General features: G+C 37.3%; 2 protein-coding genes and 1 pseudogene across 2 annotated transcripts; 1 reads left to right on the plus strand and 2 right to left on the minus strand.

Annotated features, from left to right (window-relative positions):
- Window positions 1-358: 358 nt before the first annotated feature.
- On the minus strand, window positions 359-6,045 carry LOC103713713 (annotated as a pseudogene).
- A 4,439-nt stretch (window positions 6,046-10,484) lies between these two features.
- On the plus strand, window positions 10,485-19,742 carry LOC103713715 (cytosolic enolase 3). Its single transcript, XM_008800730.4, has 13 exons — window positions 10,485-10,963; window positions 11,117-11,271; window positions 12,057-12,231; window positions 12,585-12,656; window positions 12,727-12,843; window positions 16,256-16,336; window positions 16,792-16,868; window positions 17,331-17,434; window positions 17,767-17,865; window positions 17,955-18,040; window positions 18,108-18,194; window positions 18,739-18,936; window positions 19,297-19,742. The coding sequence occupies exons 1-13, from the start codon at window positions 10,859-10,861 to the stop codon at window positions 19,363-19,365; spliced, it is 1,425 nt and encodes a 474-aa protein (XP_008798952.1). The 5' UTR covers window positions 10,485-10,858; the 3' UTR covers window positions 19,366-19,742.
- An 871-nt stretch (window positions 19,743-20,613) lies between these two features.
- On the minus strand, window positions 20,614-22,943 carry LOC103713716 (proliferating cell nuclear antigen). The gene is made up of 4 exons (XM_008800731.3): window positions 22,486-22,943; window positions 21,743-21,895; window positions 21,558-21,655; window positions 20,614-21,085 (listed from the first exon to the last, which is right to left on the minus strand). Exons 1-4 carry the CDS (start codon window positions 22,802-22,804, stop codon window positions 20,861-20,863), a joined length of 795 nt encoding a protein of 264 aa, XP_008798953.1. The 5' UTR covers window positions 22,805-22,943; the 3' UTR covers window positions 20,614-20,860.
- Between the last annotated feature and the right edge of the window lie 35 nt (window positions 22,944-22,978).

Below are 22,978 nucleotides of genomic sequence, written 5' to 3' on the forward strand. Positions count from 1 at the left end.
TACATGGTACATTGTCTCTTTACCGTTTTGGTTATTACTGGACATATTGTGTCATTATTGTTTTTGGTTATTACAGGTGATATAAGCAAAATTATCATATAGTAGTTTGCTATCTGCTCAGGTTCTTGAAATTTAGTGGGTTTTTTTTTTTGATATTGTTCTTCATGTTTAAATGCTCACATGTACTGCAGAATTCAACCTAAAATACAACCATAAATTACTAAAATTTTAATTTTCTTGAGCTAAAACTCAAGAATAAAAAGAAAACAACAGAGATCACCTAGTAAGCCCAAATTGCTTTTTTTTTCAAATGCTCTTAAACAGGAGAACCAAGAAGTCGCTGCACTGGCTAAACTAATATATATGAAGAGGACAGTTTATGTATATATATAATCATTGCAAGACCAGAATAGAAATAGAAGGAAACAAACTATAAAAGAGTTTATTCATCAGTGATCTCATGCAATCACTATCAGTAATGAAAGTGAGCATATACAGTTTAGTCATTCCAAATTGAAGGTATAAGAGATATACCAATCTGCAGCACGAGTTGTAAGCAGGAAAAGTCTTTCTAGTCCAAAGGATGATGCCTTCTTGTCAATAAAATCTGCTTAATAAAACAAAGCCTCATTTTAAAAAATGCGTAATAAAACTCATGGATACTGATGATGACAAGACATGATCCATAAATGAAGTATACCACTGCTGATATCCAACAGAATTAAAAGGACAAAATAACAAAATTTAACTAAATACACCTTAATTTAAGTGACAGAATCTACATGTTACATATGAATCAGTGCTTCTTATTGACAACTAAAAAAGAAAGCAGTCTCCAGGTAGTGGTTCTTTCGAAGATGTTGAAGCATACGGTGCTTGCAGATATCTCTTGTGCATCAGCAATGTAAGCTTTTTGCATGTTAGGATGTTGATGGTACGACATGTCTATGGCACACACTTGAACGTAGGACATTTACAATTTCCTCACAAGGAAAAGCTAAAGAGAATCGTTAAGATATCATGCTAAGGATGATACAGTCTTTGTGAAGGTATATTAGATCATGGAAAGTATAGCTTAAAGTAGTCAAGGAAGACTTTGCTAGACTAACATTTATAAATAGAAATAAATAAATAAATTTAGGTAATTATGCAAGTAAATTCCCATTAGATCTGGATAAAAAAAGCTTAAGTAAGGCAATAGGATCAGATAGAATACCAAAAGTTTCAAAAATCAAGGGAAATATCAAGGTAGTTTGGCTAACTAATTTGATGACATAGTGAAAACCGGGACATTGTCAAAATAATTAAAACATCAATATCCTAAAACTACAATGAATTTATATCAAACATAACCAAATGTTCATGTTAGTTTCTTGCTTAGGAATTAATAAAAGATCTATTGAGAGGAAAAAGATTCATGTTTCATACATTTTGTTATAAAAGAGGAAAAACAAAGTTTAAGATGGAGAACCACAGTAGGTAATTTTGGTAAAGGAAGAAACATTTACAGAAGGGTTCCAGTGAAGTTACAGAGGGCACATGTACAGGAGAAGTGGCAGGTATGAGCAGTTGTCGTCAAAGTCATGAGTTTCCAAATGTGCTGGCTTACAGCAGGGTCAAGTTAAATTCTTATCGAAGATACCAAAGGTAAATATGTTTTAAAAAACATCTACAAGTTAACCAGTGATATTCAGAACAATGCCCCTTTTTTGTTTTTTAGCTGATTATATAGTGTCTAACTAATGAAACCAAATAACAGCTGAAGATATCTAAATCATGGATGAAAGCTTCAAAAGAAAAGGATCAATAAATGACCTGACTGGAATTATTGTGTAAGATGCAAATTTAGTAGGAAGACAAACAAAGACCTGAATGTAATATCTCAGCCATGAATTACTCCAGAATGGCCATTGCTGCCATCTTGGATCTCATATATTAGACGAAGTATGGGAAGATGGTAAAGACATTTCTAACTACACTAAGTAGAGGTACTTCTATGATTGATCTTTAATGTTCTCTGATTATGAATACCAAGTAACAGTGAGACCCGAAGACAGGAAAAAGACGTGTAACAGAGAATATTGTGCTTCTGTTCAATGAGAAGATGGAATGTTCTCTATGCTTCAGATCATTGCTTTGTAATATAATATATCCATATTGAGAAAAAAGAGAGGAAAATGGGGAAATATAAAAGTTCATTTTGGAGTTCATCAGATCATAAGTTTTAATTTGATAAATCTGCTAGCTGGTACATGACTGCATGTATGTATATTCTCAAGTAAATCAACACATTGCATTTTACAGGAACAGGACAAAAAATAACAGTGGTTTACATACAGTAAATGTATACCAAGCAATTTGTCTCATTGTCCATGCCCGCAGCATTCTGGAGAGAGCAACATCAGCAACCTCACCACACTTCTCCTCAATGAGAGGGAAAAGGGCTGCACAGGCTATAACTGAACCGTCGTCACTTTCCCCAATGATATATGAATCCAATGATTTGATAAGCTGAGACCAAAGATCAAGTTAGAATGATTCTGACAACATCACTTTAGCTTAGATTTTAACATGAGAAAAATAATCTTGATACTTGGACCTGCTTACAAACATTACATGATCTAAATGGAATCAAGGTTACATAAATAAATTGCAAATAGTATATTTGAAATAATTAACAAAATGAAGTGTGGGATAACCTAGACCTCTTCATCAGTTCTTTGTACCCATGCACCCGATGCTTCCATAGGTTGAATAAGCTGCCTTAGACCAGGAAGAACTGCCACTGTAGCATGCTGAATTCCCTCATACAAATTACTAAAGGAACAAGAAATAATTGGCAAGAATGATGCCAAACCATACCGATCAATTGTGAATTTTTTTGCAAAAAAAAAAGAGAAAAACATGCACAAGATGGAACAATTTAGTTGTACAACATAGTCAAACTAAACTACATTGTGGTTTAATATCTAAACATCATGAAAAACATTAGATGTATTTCCGATCACATATATGAGAAAAAACATGAAGTGTAACATGCTTAGTCAAACAAAAACAAAATTAAGAACTAGGCACTAACAATTCCACTTGTTGTGCCAAAACGAGTACCCATCAAGCGATGCATAGCACTATGTACATTACTAATGTAAGAAAGAAGGCCAACAGAAGAGTAACAAAAAAGTAGTCTAACGATGAACCAATTCCTACAACACATATCAAAAGGTATATCATAATGATGCCTCAGCCTCTGAATTGAAAGTCAGATGATTTTTTTAATACAGAAACACTGACAATGATGTGGGCGAAAAGGGCTAACCCTCTCATGAATCAAATGTAAAAAAAGAAAAGTCTACCATTTTTTAAATCGACGTCTAGATCAAGAAGGAAGAAAGAAGTGAGCTAATAATATACAAATTCTTGGGACTTTCATACAATGGGACAAAAAGAAAGGAAAATCAGCCATGTCATAACAAAAGTTAAGCACACAACAAAACACTGGCATCTGAAAGTGGGAAAAAAGAAAAAGAGCAATGCCTGAAGGATGTAAAACATATTCAATAATCATTTAGTCAGATAAGCAAGTAATAATGAAAGTTCAAAGCAAGTAAAAGCAGGAAAAGAAGATGACACGAGTCATTAATCAACTCCAATTTCTTGTAAGAATCATGCTAAAGACATTACAGATATAAGACCAGTAAATAAAAAACAAATCAAAAACATTGGTTTAGATGGTTTCATACCTGGCCGCGATGGTTCCTACTCCATCTATTGTAAATAACTCCCAAAACAATGCCTCGCTAAGAGTAGTAGAGTGTCATCTATTAAATGAACTCTTTGAACTTCACCCTGTGAGGAGGGAACAATGAATAACGAAAAAGAATTGCATGGAGGTAACTAATGTCTAAGAAACGCCAGTCAGTAAGACACCTCCAGACAGGCCCTTCAACCCCTGTCACATGCATGTCATGAGCTATGACTGGTGAAACCGCAAATCACATAAACAGAAATGAATTTACAAAAAAAATGGTGCCATGTGGTGGTGATATGAGTTATACTTGGAGAATGATGGTGCAATGCCAGTTTCTCGGTATGTGCAATGGCTGCTCAGGCCGCAATCCTTTGCAGGCATCAAAACCCAAAACAAAAGGTTACTTAAATTCCAAGATTATAGTGTAACTCAACAGCTTATTGAACATCATTTGATAAAGAAGAAATGGTAGCAAAACAAACCTCTGCATAGAACAGAAAATATCGTCAAACCTTCACAATGGACAACAAGGACCAAACAGGGATTGACAAAAGGTGGTCATCCCCACAGAATGTGTTACTTTCATGCTATCTTTAATGAATGAATGAAAGAATTTGTAAAACAACTTCTCATCTAATAAAAATCTACAAGTTCACCGAGAAACAAGAGGAGAAATCATTAAAAAAAGACATCCTGATATAAAGTACATGACAAGGTGCTCATCAGGAACAATGCTGTCATATATGCAATATAGCCTTACCCTGCAACCAAATGCTGCCAGCAGCCAATTCTGAAAGGTAACCATTTAATCTGCTCAACCGCTCTTCAACACCAATAGCAAATCCCTGCTCACAAGACCATAGACCATTCTGAAATGTTGCATTATACTTTCAGTAAAGCCCATCCCATCCCAAGGAGTTCTGTTACTTTTATATGAATCAGCAGAGCCTGGACAATAAATATCTTCTTCACCTACAGCTTCGACATAGTTTGCAGCTATTTCACTCTGCTCAGCTCTCTTTCTAATCAATAAATCCTGAAATGAATAAGTCATCCACGTTCATCAGGAATCTGACCATCTACAATGCAAAGCAATTTGTCTGCCTCGATAGCCAAGGCACAAGCAGTAGCAACTTCATAAGTGCTGAAGCATTATAGAAACCAAAAGGTGAGTCCTCAATCATAACATAGAAAAGTGTGTCCAGAATCTCTAAAAAAGAGAGAATACATAAGTAGTTGCAATATGTCAAAATAAGTAATTGAAATAACAAATAAAAGTCAGTTTTTTTTTAATGAGGAACCGGTAGAGAATTTAAATGTCAAAATGAAACATCAAAATTTAATTATAATTTACATCATTCCTTATAAAAATAAAAATTTCTGTGAAGTTGCGATTTAACTAAACATTAGGAATGCACTGGTTATAAATTTAATTACAGTTCAATTGTCATGGTAATTGGGAAAAAGATATAAAAAATACATATAAAAAGAATGAAAATCATCATCCTATTTAGAAGAATGAACTTGTTCTAAATAATAAATATTAAAAAAAGGAAAAATGATCAGCATACTTACAATTTAAAATTGCTCCTGAACTGGCATAACCCAAATTGCTTATTATAACTATGCAATCTCTGTCGAGCCTTTCTCGTACACTGGAAACATTTATTTTTTCTAACTTCACTGGTTGCTCCAAAATCAATACCTTCAACAACAACCCTTCTCTGTCACAAAAGAAAAGTTATAAAAGTCTATTAGGCATGAAGAAGAGGGTAAAAACGGAAAGGAGGAAAAAGAAATCAACTAAACCAAGAAATCCCTTAGATTTCTATTTACAAATAAAATTAGAACATTAATAACAAATTTAGAATCAGGTATAAATATATCTATCAATGGCCACATGGTTGTCAAGACATTGCAAAACAACTGGTCAATGAAAGAAAGTTACTGACTATACTAATACTAGTAACTTGTTGGTTCCTGCCCCCTCTGGTACCAGTAGGAACTCCCTACTTCTAGTTCAATTCTTTGTTAACACGGAAATGTTTTAGGAACAATTATATAATAAGTGATGAATGTCTTTATTTGATCTTCTCAGAAATAATGGCATGAAGTAATCCAATTCTGGCAGGCCATGCAATATTTATCACCTTAGCTGCAAGGAAATCACCGCCTGCAATGCAATAACCAAGTTCATGCCAACAACTATTATCACCATGCCGGCAAAGATTCAATATAGGAGGCCCTTGAGAAAGTTTTTCTTCTATCATAAGACGAATCCTCCCAGTAGCTTCCATTTCTGCCTCTACTGAATCGGAAACCATGATTCGGTACCAACCAACATACTTGCACTTGCTTCCTTAAACATGATTTAGCATATGAGAAGACATGAGTATATCACATGACAGCAAAAAAATAAGCACTGATAGAGGGACAACATGAAGCAAACACCAGTTTTTTACAACAAATGCAAATAGACAATATTCTATTATCCTCTACAAACAAAATAGACTGCATTGAAACTCAACCAAGCCTTAATCCTAAACTAGTTGGGGTCGGCTATATGATCCTACGTTGATGAAAAGCATAAAATTATAGTCACATCTTATGAACATGAATCCAATATATGTGTGTGTGTGCAAATTTCAACATTAAGTAAGGATGCAAGTCTATCCATCGCACAGCCTTAGCATACCAAGGCATAGCATTTAAAGATATCTCTGATTCTAGATTGAAAAAATTCAGGTCTCAAACACAAAGTCAAATGAAAATTGAACAAAGTGAAAAGGTGTTAAGAATAGAAAGTCAGGTTGTAAACTGCTTCTGTATAACATTGGATCTTCATTGTATTTGATTGAATGTTTGGTTCATGTTAGCATTATATTTAATTCATCAAGCAATTCTCTGTACTGGTGCATTTGGACGACTTGTAATAAGACTTCACAAAAAAGATGCGTACCTCTATTTATACCCAATATTCTTTTTATTCTTGACTAAAAGCAAACTAAGAACGAATTATCAAATATGAACAACCCATAAATTGAATTTTGATACTTTTATAAAATTCTATCAAAGTTGTGAGGACCTACTGCATTGCCTCAAAAAAAATTGATGCAGATTTTACTCTTGCAGATATTGTTACAAAAAAAAAACTAGGTTGAAAAGCAATTTAACATGAAAGTTTTTTTCTTTTTGGCACGCTACATGTGAATTTCTACTGTAACAATTTTTCCCATAAGATATAGAGACACATCTTGATATAATATCAGATTTATTGTTTTAATGGCTTATATTATATTACATGTTTACTGATTTTGGGCAACATGAACAAGTGAGGTGATCCTCGACCATTTTGTTCCCCTATGTTGCATCAAACTTTGTTCTTTCATGCAAGTATGCCCTAACTCTTCTATTAAAGCAACTAAGAATAGACAGTGAAGTAGTTAACTGTTCATCAAGGGTCTTCTTCTCAACCAATAATATATACATACGCCAAGGTCGGTTGTCTTGACCTGAACCGTCCAATTTAAGGTGTACAAACCTATTCCAGGTGGAAACTAGATTGAGATGCAGGTTCGGTTCAGAAGAAGTGCCAAACCAATCTAAACTAACCTGAATCGAGCAGAACCACCTGTTTTTGCTTGGTTCAGGGCGATTTGGATGGATCACTGCCTTTATAACCCTTCGACCCAAACCGGAATCGAATCACCTCCCGATCACTCTTTCCTTCCCTCTCGCATTTTGGCTAGGATTTTAGGATTTCGATGCCCCTCGATCGCCACCATCTCTGATGACGACCGCAATTACGTGTTTTAGCCTCTCTCATAGTCTCTCTCTCCTGAAGATGACAACGACCCTGGTAGCTTCATCCCTCCTCTCTCTTTCTCCTCTCTCTCTCTGCCTCTCTCTCTCCACGATATGACGATGCCGACAACTTCACCCTCTCTCTCTCTTTCTCCTTTTTCTCTTACTCCCTCTCCTCCCTCTCTCTCTCTCTCCCTCCCTCCTCTCCCTCACCTTGATTATGGTATGCCTCGAGTCGCTATGGTATGTATTGGTACCATATCAAACTGATCGCCACCCAATACAACTATCAGTACTAATTCAGCAAACCTTGATATACGCCAACAATATATGCAAATCATAGTTTGATTCAAAGTCCATAAGTTCCTCTACTCCAACTTATTTTGTTGTAGCAAGCATAAGTAAATAAATAAAAAGACAAGATGTATACCAAGAAAATGAAAGATTGAATAAAATGATTACTTCATCATGACCCTTTGAGAAAGGAAAACATTAACATGCTAGCACCCGAAATATATAGGAATAAGGACGATCAATATGGATGTGGGGCCCAAGATTTGCATCATGCATGAACAAGTCTACCTTAAAATGTGATCCTTTTCCACCTACCTCTCTCTGCCAAGAGCTTATCAATTTGGACATGGGTCCAAGAACAAGGACAAACTTGATCCCCATACCATGAAGGAGTGAAATGTCTTGCATAAGATGCATCTAAACCTATGATCATTGTAAGTTATTTGCAGTGATGGCTTCTTCTACAAGTTATAAGGTTTTCCCAGTTCAAAAATTCTCCCAGCAAGGAAACAAATACATCAAATTGAAATGCATGTTAACTAGTAAAAAAATAAGGCATATGAAACGTAAGTAAGTTGAGTTCAATTGATTCCCGACCCAATATTCAACAAAAAACTAAATGAATCAGATAAGGAACCACATGCTCAGCTGCTTTCTTCTGTAGACTGGCATTCTTCCTATTTCATTTAAAGGAAGAGGCAAACTAGAATTCAAAACCTCGATAGGGGGTGGAAATAATGAGGGAGTATTATTAACACCAAGATTTTAAATCCCACGGGATGGAGCTATCCCGGTTTTCCTATGGAATAGGATGCACCTTCATCCACCCGTCTTAACACTTGAGATAGGAGATGTCTCAAGACATGTATACTAGGATGCTAGGACAATGGCGAGACGGTTTTGTCCCAACACTTGGGAGGATACCCCGTCCCAGTGTCCCGCGGGATGTCCCACCGGGATCCAAGACCATGATTAACACTATAAAGTAACAAGTTCGACCAACTTTACTATGTGAACATATGTCCCACGATGCTACCTCTACAAATCAATCTAATTACTTTGGAGACACATCTACAAATACTAGAGGAACAACTATCACATCTGAAGGAAGTGAAAAGGTGCCCAAGTATATCAACACGGATAGAAAATTGTTACACTACATGTTACTTGAAGTCTATGAAAGCTTCAAAAGTGATTTCAATTATTCCTGAGGTTGGGGGAAAAAATTAGTAATGAACTATAAAAGGCTCTTCATCATATGACTCAATAATGTGCCCTCATAACTGAGAAATAACTATAGTAACACAAACATTCTTTGATATTCGAAAACCTTGCATTCTTAGTTCATTAACTCACAAAAGTGCACCTCAGAAGAGGTATCGACCATAAATTTGACAGTTAAGCTTTATGTCAATACTATCTTCCAGTAATGTGGATCCGTTTCAGCTGACGTGAATGAGAGATTTTTTTTCTATAGCGTCTAGAATAAATAAATAAATAAAAACAGCACAAAGAAGAAGACAAGATCGAGATGGATATACCTGGAGAATTCTATCCAAATACGGGCAAGCCACGATCTCCCCGGAGTCCCCTGTGGCCCCTTATCTATGGCCAAGCCTGGCGAAACCAGCCCACAAATTGCTCGTTCTCCGTGTCGGGGTAGCCACCGGAGAAGCCATTCCCGGCGTCCCCGTCGAAGATGCTGTAGCGAACGGAGAGAACTCCCCTGCGTCCAAGATCGAGGTACTTGGAGATGTTGCGGACCGGAAGGATGCGCGAAATCTTCTTGGACTCGGGAACTCTCCCAACAAAGCGGGAAGAAATCCACGGCTTGGAGCAAGAAGCGGCCATGTAGGAGGGCGCGAAACCCTAGTTGGGCGACAAAGAGACTTGGCGATAGGGGGCTGGAAGAGGGAGAGGAGGTAGAGGGCCCTCTTGTTGGCGGGCGAAAAAGTAACGGCGAGTTTAGAAGCGCTGGGTTTGCCCGGAGTTTAAAAAAAAGGGGGTAAATTACACTGACCCCTCGACATTCAAAAATTTACATCAATTTTTTTGCATCGCAGAGGTCCGCGCTAGCTGCAACATGTCCTTGATTTTTTGGGAGCCCCAACATGAATTTTGACGGTAGTTTATCCACTGATGAAGATAGTATTGGTATAGCATTTGTGATCGGGAGTCAGAACTTTAGATTAAATGCTGTCGGAGGATGTGGTACCGTCAAAATTTCAACTTTTGGATAGAGCTCGGGGCCGCATAGAAAAGTGTCTCCTATGTGAGACGTACGTTAGAGGCTGAGTATACTATTCTCGAGAAAAATTTAGCCGAGGTGGTTGAGTGTATAATGGAGGTGGGGGCGGAGAGAGGTAGAGCTATCGTTTCTAGGCGACATTCGGCTGATAATGAGAAAGTATTATGCTTTTTAGGTTGTGCATGTGATTCGTGAGACAAACAAAGCTACAGATTAGGTCGTCACATTTGTTGTCCAACACTCAGGCACGATTCTTTGGACACGGCACACTTTAATTCTATCCAGCAGCCGATATACCAAAAAAATAAATAAATAAATAGCAACAAGAAAGGTTGTGAAATGTCTAATTTAACCTTTACCCTATAGGTCGGCACTGGGGACTGTTTCCTATCACGTGCTCTTTTTCGTTCGGGGCAAGGCAAGAGCAAGAGAGAGTTCGGAGAACCAGGGGTCCGTCGATTCCAGGGATCACTCGTGGGCGGTTTTTTCTCGTGGTAATCGACGAGGCGGCTCCATCCGAGACATCGCAGCCCGAGCGCGCGATCAGGAAGGAAGAAGCATCGCAGCGCGGTAGAATCTTGAAATCTTCGTCGTGAATTCTCCTCCTCGCGGCAGTGAACGAGAGATCTAGAGCGGAGTTTTGTTTCGAAATCAAAGCCCTTATTCCTTTATTCAAGAAAATAAAAAGGCTATCGTTTTAATTTTTCTTCGGAAGAAAGAAGAAACGAGGTAGGGTTGCAATTCTTCGACGAAGAGCAGAGAAAATGTCGGTCCAGGAGTATCTCGACAAGCACATGCTCTCTCGGAAGATCGAAGACGCCGTCAATGCGGCCGTCAGAGCCAAGACCCCAGACCCCGTTCTCTTCATTGTACGTTGCCTGGTTCCAATTTCTTTGGTTATAGTTCTTCTTATTTTATCCTTTTAGGTTCATCCATTATAATGTGTTCTTCTAAAAGTATTTCAACTTCTTCGTCTTCTTCTTCTTCTTCTTCTTTTTAACTTGTTGTTGGGAATGACACAGTCAAATCATATGAAGAAAGCTGTTCCTTCTGCGATCACAAGGATCAAAGCGCGGCAGATCTTGGATAGCAGGGGGATCCCTACTGTGGAGGTGGATCTCTACACAAACAAGGGGATGTACCGAGCCTCGGTTCCCAGCGGTGCCTCTACTGGAATGTGAGCCATTTTCTCTATTAGGCTACTCGTCTATCTTATGTCTGCTTTTCTTAAACTTTTTCAGCTTCTTTGGGATTAGTAGCCGTGCCGAAATATCCAGGCTAGGGTGAAAGAAATATCTTCTAAAATCTAATTCGCCAGTTGTTCTATTTTCTCTCTGAGATGGATGAGATATTAGATTTTTAAAGTAGAAGGCTTACTTGGAAATTAAGAATCAAGAAGAGGAGCAGCATTGCTGGTAGTATGTACAACCAGAAGATAGTTCAGAAATATGGATCAACGAAGCTGTCTACAGCAAGACTTTAGAAAAACATGGAAATGAAACACTAGAATATGTATTGATAGCATATTTGACCATTTAACATTGCTATTTGCTTATATTCTTTCAGGAGGCACGAACTTTTCATGGTGTGAATCAACACTGTTACAGACTATCTGTGAATGTGAAAAGCCATGCAGGAAATTTCATAACCCATATTAGTGTGCCATTTGAAGCTTCTCTATTCCGTGACTCTCTTCTTTAGCCTGTGACTCTCTTCATGCGATTGTCTTGTATGATATTTAGTCTGTTATGCTTTTGCTTTTATGTTTTGGTATTCATTTTCTTTATGCATATGGTACTAATTTACTATTATACAGCACTAGTGAATAGCAGGCATATGATTGCCTAATTTATCTTTATTGCTTTATGCTATTTTGAATGTTCAACCCCATTTGCTATTATGACATATTTGATAACCAAACTGTAGTCAAGTTCTTGACCTTGGGTTAATTACTGATCCTAGGTATGAGGCTGTTGAAATGCGTGATGGAGAGAAAGGGAAATTTCTTGGAAAGGGTGTTTCAAAGGCTGTGAATATTATTAATGCAAAGATTTCTGAAGCCTTAATTGGCATGGATCCTGCGCTTCAATCCCAGATTGATCAAGCAATGATGGGTTTGGACAAAACTGAGAATAAGGCAAGTTGTCTTATCTGACTCTGCTTCTCAGTTGATTGTTTGCTTGAGTGTGCATTTTAATTTATTGGGTTTTCATTTTCTTGGGTCCTGTTGTATTGCGTATTGTGCTATGTAAGGAACCATGTTTGTCTACTACTTATGGTGTGTTCTACTTGCTTTCATGAGTTATTTATTTATCTTGAATGCCGAAATTCCTCAAATGCATTGAAAATAATGAATTTTTTAATTTGATTTTTTTTGTCAATAGATATATTTTGCATCGGAAATTTCATCTTTTTCCTTTGTAAATCTATAATAGCGGAACTTATATGACTTACGCATAGTAGAATATAATATTTTGCAACATTTTGTAGGCTGAGCTTGGAGCAAATGCTATGTTAGCTGTGTCAATTGCTGCTTGCAAAGCTGGTGCTGCAGAAAAAGAGGCATGACATCATTTCTAATAAGTTTTTAGTTTCCTTTGCTTGATATCATTCTAGTTATTTGATCTTGCAGGTTCCTCTCTACAAACACATCGCTGATCTTTCCGGTACAAGCAATCCAATCCTTCCTGTTCCGGCCATCACCGTCATTAGTGGTGGAAAACATGCTGGGAATAATTTGGCTGTCCAAGTATGACCTATATTAATCCAGGTTATGAATCATATAGTAGATTAATATTCTGGATTTGGAGGATAATGTGATATAAGTCGTATACGCAAGGGGACTGTTAGTGTTTGAAAAAAGAAGATGCAAAGTGCCTGTTGCTACAAAATTGTCGGCCACACTACCTGCCCGCATTAGCATGGAATAGCCTGAGAACGTGCATGTCATATGGTGTTTGATGGGAACTGTAATCTGTGTTACTTTATTCTGCACTGAATCTGATGACAGTCTTTGTACTGTATCGGAAGGGTGATTATTTCTAGCATGAAGATAAATACAAATAAGCATACATTTTATAGAGTTTAATGATCCTGTAGAAACTTTGTAACACAAAACCATGCCATTGTTAAAACAAGAAGGGGATGGAGATAAACAAAGGCCACAGCAAACCAGGGTGTCATTTACAAAACTAGCATACTGAATACATCCATCAAGTCATTCTAGGAAATATTTAAAGTGCTATCAAGATATTCAAGTGATTGTTTGCTGTCAAGGAACCTTTTTTATGTTGTGTTTGTCAGACTACAATAGCCTATAAATCTTATTCAGCATATCGTAATAGTAACATAAATGATAGGCCTTTTCGATCAACCTGGGTAGACTGTAAGAATCTTTCTTCTATCATTACTAATTCTTCCAATTGGATGACATTTTACTGTCCATAAAACATTTTCAACTATGTACATCTGTTTCCTTCGGTTTATCACCCTCCTTTTAAACTCTTCAACCAATACATGGGAACCTCCCCTTTTCAGCCCATGTTGACCAAGCTATTGAAACAGTTTTGCTTCATTTTATCTTTTAAAACATCTATTGCTTAGTGAAACTAATAGCATATAGGTAGAATATATAAATGTTTGAGTAAACAGCAAAGAAGTGTTCTTTTACAGATTTTCTTTTTCTCCCAATCTCTTTTATAGCTTTTCATTCTTGCAGCATTGACTTTTATGTCTTAAAATGCAACAGTGATTTATTTCTTCAAGCCCTATGCATGTTGAACCAAATTTATGGGCTTCTATATGTTCTCAAGTGTTTCCCCCAAACCATCTAATATATGCCGGATGAGAACCAATGGTGATACCAAATTGTCAGATAATTTACCAATATTCTTAATGACAATGTACATAAGCCACAAGTCCTCAAATATTTTTTTCTATATTTTAATGATAATGGAGATAAACTGCCTTCTGATTTATGAAATATTATAAGGTTTAAAGCAAGATTCGTCAAATCAATACTAGAACCTGAACCAGTCGGTGGATGGGTCGATACGGTACCGGTTCGGTACCGTACCGACATATGGTACACTTTTTTCCGGCATGCCCAATTTTTTTTTGAGTTTTTCAAGTTCAATTAATTGATAATCAATCTTTTTCTATGTCTAATTTAATTTTTTTTATATTTCTATGATTCCGGTTTAACCTAAATGATGCATCTTATTGTTTTAAAATGATACAAAATATAAAATGATTAGTAAGATATTGCATGCTACAAGAAGCAACATGAAATATTTTCAAATAAAATAGTGAGGTAAACAATATAGAATAATACAATCAATTACGTATATTTAAAGTACAACATATATACCGATATCTAAAATCTCGTCGAGTGGCAATGCTTCTTATAGATATTTGGATCATTAGTATAGTCAGGAGGCACATCATCTCACCTCTCTAATGAAGCGGCGTTGTAGTCATGTATGCACATTCCATAAAGAACGTGCTTTGGGTTATAAGCACTCTCGGATCTCTCGCTGAAGCTCTGGCTCTGAGAGGTGTCCTCTAGCTAATAAAATGACTGTGAGGGGGCCCATTTGAATAAGTTGGCAGCAAAATTCGACACGTAAGATGCTCTGGGCTACGTAGAGTAGTAGCCACCGGAAGATATCTCAAATGCACCATATTCGTTTTTGTATGGCTCATAGGTTGTCTGTGGCTGCAGATAATAGGATCCATATACGACTCGAAACCTGATATATCTATGGATCCTACTCCACGTGCGAGGTCATCTGCAGTTGCAGCGTGTCCTCCTAAATGATCTCGGGGAGCTTGTCTCTTATATGTAATCATATCCTCGTTGGCTCAATCAGATCGTGTATCGTGGTTCCTATTCTATGTAGTATGTGTAAAATTAATTGCAGCTTAGATCCATAGAGAATCCTATAATAGATGCTACATATATTTTTCTAGGCCCGTGGGCATGCATCAAAGACTATTTATTTTTTTAATTTTTTTCAAATTTAAGCCTAGGCCACTATGTACGTGATCGCATCAAAATTTGAATAAATAGACACCAAATTTTGCCGGAGAGTAGCTTGCATGTCCCTAAATACCCTTGTAATTTTACAAATTTTTAGAATTTTATTATATATATATATTTATCCAAAAAATATATTTTTGATTTTTAAAAATTATATATAATTTGAAAATATAATAAAATCGAGCCCAAATTGAAAATTTTGGCATGATCTCTTATTTTGCAAATTTTTTAAACCCCAAATATTTAGACTTGGATCTTTCTTCAATCACGCTGAATCGGTGTGATTTTGCAACTTCGAGGAAAGGAGGAGCCGTTTAAGCATCTTACCTAAATGAAGCAGAGAAGATGTTGGGAAGGCCTTCCCAACACCTCCTTTTAACAAAAGAAGCAAAGGAGGACGACTCGCACCGAGTTCGAACGGAACCGGTTCTGTCCGGTTTGGGCCTTTTTCAGTCGATTCCAGTCAGTTCGGAACTTGTTTCGGTATGTTCGGGGCCATAACCATTTTTAATGGGTGAACGGACCCAGTTCCCCACCGGGTCGGCTCGGTACGAGCTGAACCTCGGCGATTTGGTCCAATTCGGCCTATCTTGGTTGTAATATTGCCAGAGCTAGTTTTGTCAATTCTAGAGCACTAAATTACGGAACTATTATGTCCTCCCCTACACTTTTGATTAGGTTAGTCAATCTATAATTTATTGCTCCGGAAATAACAAAACTAGCTTTGGCAATATAGCCACCCTTTTTAAAAATAATAGTTCTTTAAGGTGTATCTATATGGTGACTTTATGTTAAATCATTTCAGTTACCAACTAAACTTGTCATGTTGACCCTTTCTTTTGGACAATATTGCTTGCCTTCTATCTGTAACTTCATTAGAGCATATATTTGGACCTGCCTGGAGCTTCTCTGGATCCTTTCATGTCAATTTTTCTATGCGACTATTTTATGTTGCTTTCATGCATTTTCAGGGTGGCTAAGCTGTGCTCCTATCATCAACTTATCCCCTTTGTCAACTTAAAACTTCATGAGATAACATAATTTTGTAAACATAATCGCATGTTAATGTTTTTATTATTGTTGTTAAAATAAAATTTGACTGAAAGTTGATGTTTTTTAGGAAATTATGATTCTTCCAATTGGTGCAAGTAACTTTGGGGAAGCAATGCAGATGGGTTGTGAGACCTACCAGCACCTAAAGGTAATATAGTTTGATGACCTGACCCAATTTTTTGTTAATTCTTCCAATAATAACCCAATCAGCTCCCTGCATATCCTTTCCAAGATCACAATCTTAACTGTTGCTTAGTCCACAACGCTGTTAACAACTTTTATGAACTTTATAATAGAGTCGGCACATTCCAGTTCTTTTGGAGGTCTTAATCATCAAACATCTGAAAACCAGTCTATATGATAGGATTTTAGAACAATTTTTAATTTTTGGTGGGGCTTATTTTACATCATTTATGTAGTTAATACAGCAGTCAACTTTGAAATTTCAGTACTCAAATTTTTGTATTTTTCCGCCATCCTAGTGACTACTCCATTAGCTGTGTGCGCTCCTTTTACCATAGCATGCAGGTATTTTCTATATGATATTCTGACTTTACCCCAACTTGTTGCCTAAATTTTCTTACCAATTCTGTCTAAATACAGGTTATAATTTTAGAGAGAAATGGTTCAAGCGGCTGCAATGTTGGCGTTGATGGTGGATTTGCTCCAAATATCTCCAGGCAAGCATCTTTATAATTTTATTCATCATATGTGATACTCTTGTGTGGGATGGGCCTTGGCACAATAGTAAAGTTGCTCCATTGTGATCTTGGTGCCATGGGTTTGAAACATCGAAACATGCTTTCTATATTAGTGGATAGGGCTGCATACATTTGGCCCTTCTCAGATCCTGCAATAATGGGAGCCTCATGCACTAGGATGCCCTTATACGTGATACTCTCGTATATAATAGCAAACAACCTCTATTATAAAATAATGTGTTGCTTCATTGGTTGTGACATGGTGGTTTGTTGCTCAAGTGTCACAAGTTGGTACATCTTTGTTGTGCTGAGGGATAATTCGGAAAATGTATTTCATTGCTAAATAGAATAGGTTCAGAAACTCAGGGATAGAAGTTATTTTATTTTTTCTTGTTAGAAATTTTCTTTAACCTACTAAGCTAGTTTATTTCCATATATCAGCATTGCTGAGGGCCTGGATCTTGTTAAAGTGGCAATTGACAGAGCTGGATATAATGGAAGAATCAAGTTGGCAATAGATGTTGCTGCTACTGATTTTTGCATAGGTAAAGATGAATTTGTTTGTTAATATTGTACAACCTCAATTTCATATGAAGGGCACTGTTGTATTCTCCAAGATACTGTCAATTTGATAAGTTTGAAAGCAAACGCCTTTTATCTTCTCGGTGGTTCCATCATTTAACAGGCAACTCATTATTCCTGCATCAAGCTTAAAACACTAATGGAGCAAAGTCTTCTTATCATGGGATTATTATTTTTCAGTTCTAGTTGAACCATGCATGTGATTTCTATTCACCCTAGTTACCATGTGCACATTTACCTCTTAACAAATGGCGTTCACTGAGCTTACTCATGTAAGTTTATTCATTCTGATTAGGAAAGAAATACGATTTAGACTTCAAAGCACCAAATAAGTCAGGGCAGAATTTCAAGACAGGAGAAGATATGATTGAGATGTACACCCAACTCTGTACAGGTATCCATGTGATTTGCGTCATAATTTCTTATTTCAGTGCTTCTAAAAGGCAGTATAAATCTAATAGGCAATTTATTTATGTATGACAGAATATCCAATTGTCTCCATTGAACAGCCGTTTGACAAGGATGACTGGGAACGCACAAAGTTATTTACCAGCCTTGGAAAATGTCAGGTACATCCAGTGTTTTGAATAATTTTCAGTTGACATTGAAACAATTCTTGACAAAATAATTTTGCAGGTTGTAGGAGATGACTTATTGATGTCAAATCCAAAATGCATAGAACGGGCAATACACGAGTCTACTTGCAATGCCCTTCTTCTGAAGGTACTCACTTATAGTCATGGTCTAGTTTTCATTCACATATGAAATGGAGTGGGCAATGCAACAGTCTTAAATTGCAACCTTGATATCTTTGAAAATAATATAACAGAACATTGAGTGTGTTTTGAATCTGATTTGAGGCTTTATTGGGTTAAAATTCTGAAATGTTGATGATTTTTCTGTGAAACAAATGAGACAAGTGGATAACTCAAATGGACTTTCTTTTCATTTTAAACATAAAATGATGCAGTATAGTACTATAGTAGGCTTAATGCTGTGTATAATCATTTATAGGAACTTGCAAGAAATTTCCATATTCAATCCCAAATGCAAGTTGGTCAATATTTCTATTCTAGAGTTTAACATGGATCTTCTTAGACCTTGACGAATCATTTAATGGTCAAATAAAGACTATAAAGGTGGAACTCATGATCAGACTGGGTTAATCTGTTGATCTGCTTATGTACTTGACCACTCGAGTTTTTGACCTGATCAACTTCTGCTGGTTTTCCTCAAACTATGATAAAACATATCAACGTATATCCAGGTAAATCAGGTTGGAACTGTCACAGAGGCTATAGAAGTTGTGAAGAAGGCTAAAGATGCTCACTGGGGAGTAATCATATCGCACAGAAGTGGAGAGACTGAAGATTCCTTCATTGCTGATTTAGCAGTTGGCCTTGCAACTGGCCAGATCAAAGCTGGAGCACCTTGTCGTGGGGAGCGACTTGCAAAGTACAATCAGGTTTGTCAAAATTCGGGTGTTGCTTTATGAGAGGATTGTCAAATTTTAAAAATTGGCTACTTATGATGTTATTAGACGCAAGACACATTTGTGCACGTTCACGTGCTAAATGTAATATAAATACTGCAATTTGGACATTAATGTCATTTTAGATTACAGCCTTTCTAAATGCATATGCAGTCATATATGGGATCTGTGCCACGTAAGTGCACTCTAGATATGGCACCTAATTGCTCGTTTACAAAATTGCAACCATAAGTATACCTGATCCGTATAGGCTAATCTAGTTTCAAATAGCAATATTATTTATCGTCACTAGTTTTCTCATGATGGCTCTTTTTCCCCTTTTTTTTCCTACAGTTACTTAGAATCGAGGAAGAACTTGGAGCTGAAGCTACTTATTCTGGGGAGAACTGGAGACAAGCATGATACACAGGTTTTCACTCTTACAATTTTGCTTTACATGTGATCTCATGATGCTATGGGGATCGAGGTCATGTTGTTCACATCCAATTTTCTGGCATCTTGTCTTGTTGATGGTTTGAGCACAAGCTTTGCAAGTTTTTTGAGTGAATTCTTCAGTGTAGTTGATGTAAGACTGATGGAAGCTGTGGGATGTTTCAATGGTTTCGGTGAATCATTGAGATTAGTGATTGTACCAATCTTTTTATGTGATTGAGCGTGGTACCTTTCCATATTAAAGTGAGTTTTTGATATACTTTTTGAAGAGCAGGGTTAGAGATCATGATTAGATTTTATTTTCTATTTTTGCAAATCTGCAATGAGATGATTAATTTGACATGACAGCCTTTATCTTGCATACACTAGGTTCATATGATGAATTTAAACTTTGAAAGCCCCTGGCCTAAGATTTCATGCCTATGAAATGTAAATGTTGTATTTGATGTTCAAGGGTCTCTTGAAATAAAAAAATCAGGAATGTAATCAAATTGTTTGTGCATTGCACAGTCATCAATTTACGGGCTCAATGTAGCAAGGCATCCAGCAGTACTTTGTTTTATCGACCCATCGGAAACATGGATGTTGGTTCATTTGTTCGACAATTTTGCAGTTGTTTTGCGCATAAGCATCAGAGCTGACCCGGACACGGAAGTTGTGAAACATGGATGTTTGTTCATTTGTTCGACAATTTTACACTTATTTTGTGTATAAGCATCAGAGCTGACCTAGTCATGGAAGTTGTAATGCAGTACTTAGAGCACATTGACCCTTCTTTTGCGAAAACATGGAAGTCGTTTTTCACATCCTCCTCTCGATGATCCAAAATATAATATTCTACCCGTTTTGCCAGATCCTGCTACTTACATAGACTCTCATTTTTTTCTCGTGCCAGAACTCCGCTATACCAGTAGTGATGCAAACCATAACTGCTTGCTTATAAAATTGGTTGTTTCGGTCTATAAATGCAAGGGTTCTTTCCCAGCAGCATCACAACTGATCCCAGTGCAGGCGGCGTAACCAGACTTACAATAAAAAGTCGCAGCAGCAAATCACAAGCGCTGTCATCAAGATATATCGTGTTCGACCAAAGAGCAGCATATAACTGTTGGTATCGTAGGTCGCTGCATGTTTTATTTATTTATTTATTTATTTATTTACTTTTTTGAGCAAGATCCTACAATTACCCACCAAACAGGCTACTCACAGCAAGCAGAGTTAGATGATCACCAATTGATAATACTATGATGAATGTTCTTGCAGAACAGAAGGAGGCTCTCGTGCTTGTTCATCATGACCCATGGCCTGGAAGTTACAAGATGAAAACAGCAAACTCTACCATTGGAACTTAGAGAAATATGATCAATCTACACAGCATTCCAGATGCCCCCATAAAGTGTAACCAGACCAACTCTTTTGCATAGAATAAACTTAAAGAAACAAATATGGAGAAAAATAGAATTGATTATGGCTTCATATCCTCCTCACCCTCTTCAATCTTGGGAGCCAAGTAAAATCGTATGTAACCCATGTCAGCAATCTTGTATTCAACAACCACAGGCAGCTCAGAAGAAAGGCTGATGGTTACAGTTTCAGATAGCGGTGTTGCCTTGGTGAAGGAGTTCATGTACCTCAGGGCAAAAGTTAAGGACACCGGCTCTTGCATCTCTATGACGGTTGCTTCCTCTGGCTGTAAAGAACAAACAAAAAGACTAACATTAAGGTATTGTATAGGATATAAAAACAACTTAACTTATTTAGGTATTGTATGCAACAAAAGATCAGTTCAATGGATATTAGAAGACCAGAATTCTAGTACATTGCTAGGCAAAAGCAATATAAATAATCATAAAGTCCTGAACAGAAGGGAGTAGCAACCAAGTTGTCCTGTAAGTCAACAGACAAACTACTTTAAGTTAGACATCAATGTTGAAAGATTTATTCCTTTTTTTTTCGAATAACTTACATGTTGAAAGATTTTTTTTTTTTTGAGAAACAATAGTTAGAAGCATAATTGATCAGGCATCCGAGCTGGAAACAGGTCCAAGCAAACACCAAAGATCTATGTAGGAAAAGCACATACTAATATTCTAACTCTGATAGGCAAGTAAAATCCATAGAAGCAGAACAATATTTGCGGATGTACTAATTTTAGTGGGCACCTTGTCAACAGTCTTGTTCTGTCTGCAAACAATATTTGCCGTTCCAATGTCTCCCGCAGTTGAAAACTTCACACCTTCCTTCGTCACTGAAATAACAACTACCATCCCAAAACCACAAAATTTTATAAGACAAGAAGTATATATGTGATAGATAAGTGGGACTTCAATTGAGAAAAACATAGTACCAGTATCGCCAATGCTGCTGAGATCCTTGCAAATCCTAGCAAATTCTGCAGACGGCATTCGCACAATGGCATGGTACTCGGCATCTGGAATGCCAAGATGCTCGCTATCAATGTCCATAAGCTTCATCTCAAAATCCGCAATCTTATCTTGATCTGGCCAAAAAAAAAAAAACACATGAGCCAGATGGTGAAATGAAGTCACTTACAACCATTGAGAATGAATAGTAATCCAACAGATTTCGTTTAAGTTTTAAATCCCGGCCCGGCCTTCCCAAATAAAAAAGAGGAGAAAACTCCGCGAAATAATAAATCTTCTACATATTAAATCAATCTTTTTTTAAGGAACGAAGTAAAAATGCTGGATGGCAACCAACAAATCTGGGAAGCAACTGAAATTATATAGAAAAGAAGCATGCCGTTGGTATTAAATATTAAAATATGGTGGGGAAAAAATTCTACCTCCCCAATCCCCGCAGCCCTCAATGGCCGTACTCGCATAACCAAATAATTCCACAATACAGCAATATAAAAACTGATAACTCAAATGAGGTATTTAAGCCGATTTGAATAGCCCGATTCTAAGGAACAAAAGATCAATCGAAAGCCAGATCAGGCAATAGCAATGCGAAAAACGTCCAAAATTCCAAATACCTGAACAAATTACAGAAAGGTAGAAAAATACCAGAAGACAACACCAACCAAAAGAAGGAAGAGGTGGAAAAGATGGGATCTTTCGATCTTACTGGGGCTTTCAAACATGAAGGTGACGGTGTCGCTGCCATCGTCGGCCTTGATGGTGATGATGTCGTCGTTGCCAGCGCAGCGGAGCATCTTGGCCATGTTGTTGAGGTTCATGCCCATGGAGAGGTTGCGGTCGCAGCGGTAGTGCTCGAAGCCCTCGGATCGAAGGAGGAGAGCAACCAACGCCACGTGGCTTGAGTCCATGGCCTGGAGGGAGAAGCCCGTGGCCGAGCAATCGAAGTTGGCGTCGTTCACCAGCTCTCGGATCGCCTCCAGGACCTTCTTCAGGAGGCTCCCCTGCACCAGCCTTAGCTCCAACATCTCCTCGAGAGAAAGAAAGAGGCCTTCGTTTTCTCTGGGAACGAGAGAGGAGATGGGGATGGGGACTCTGGGGACTAGAAATAGGAGGAACGAGGGCAAAGAAAGACGGGGTTTATAAAGCGAAGAAGGGGTTTGCTAGGGTTCCTAGCGGGAACTTATTTCTTTTCCCGCCTA

The sequence above is a fragment of the Phoenix dactylifera genome, chromosome 12 (assembly GCF_009389715.1).
Source record: "Phoenix dactylifera cultivar Barhee BC4 chromosome 12, palm_55x_up_171113_PBpolish2nd_filt_p, whole genome shotgun sequence".
Lineage (NCBI taxonomy): Eukaryota > Viridiplantae > Streptophyta > Magnoliopsida > Arecales > Arecaceae > Phoenix > Phoenix dactylifera.

What these genes read in the sequence shown, in the direction of transcription:
- LOC103713715 (XM_008800730.4), top strand. Translation starts at nt 10,859, where the DNA reads ATGTCGGTCCAGGAGTATCTCGACAAGCACATGCTCTCTCGGAAGATC. An exon ending in AGCGGTGCCTCTACTGGAAT is followed by an intron (nt 11,272 to 12,056) that starts GTGAGCCATTTT and finishes TACTGATCCTAG; the next exon opens with GTATGAGGCTGTTGAAATGC. An exon ending in AGACCTACCAGCACCTAAAG is followed by an intron (nt 16,337 to 16,791) that starts GTAATATAGTTT and finishes GTCTAAATACAG; the next exon opens with GTTATAATTTTAGAGAGAAA.
- LOC103713716 (XM_008800731.3), bottom strand. Translation starts at nt 22,804, where the DNA reads ATGTTGGAGCTAAGGCTGGTGCAGGGGAGCCTCCTGAAGAAGGTCCTG. An exon ending in CAGCAGCATTGGCGATACTG is followed by an intron (nt 21,656 to 21,742) that starts GTACTATGTTTT and finishes TTGGGATGGTAG; the next exon opens with TTGTTATTTCAGTGACGAAG. An exon ending in AGAACAAGACTGTTGACAAG is followed by an intron (nt 21,086 to 21,557) that starts GTGCCCACTAAA and finishes TGTTCTTTACAG; the next exon opens with CCAGAGGAAGCAACCGTCAT.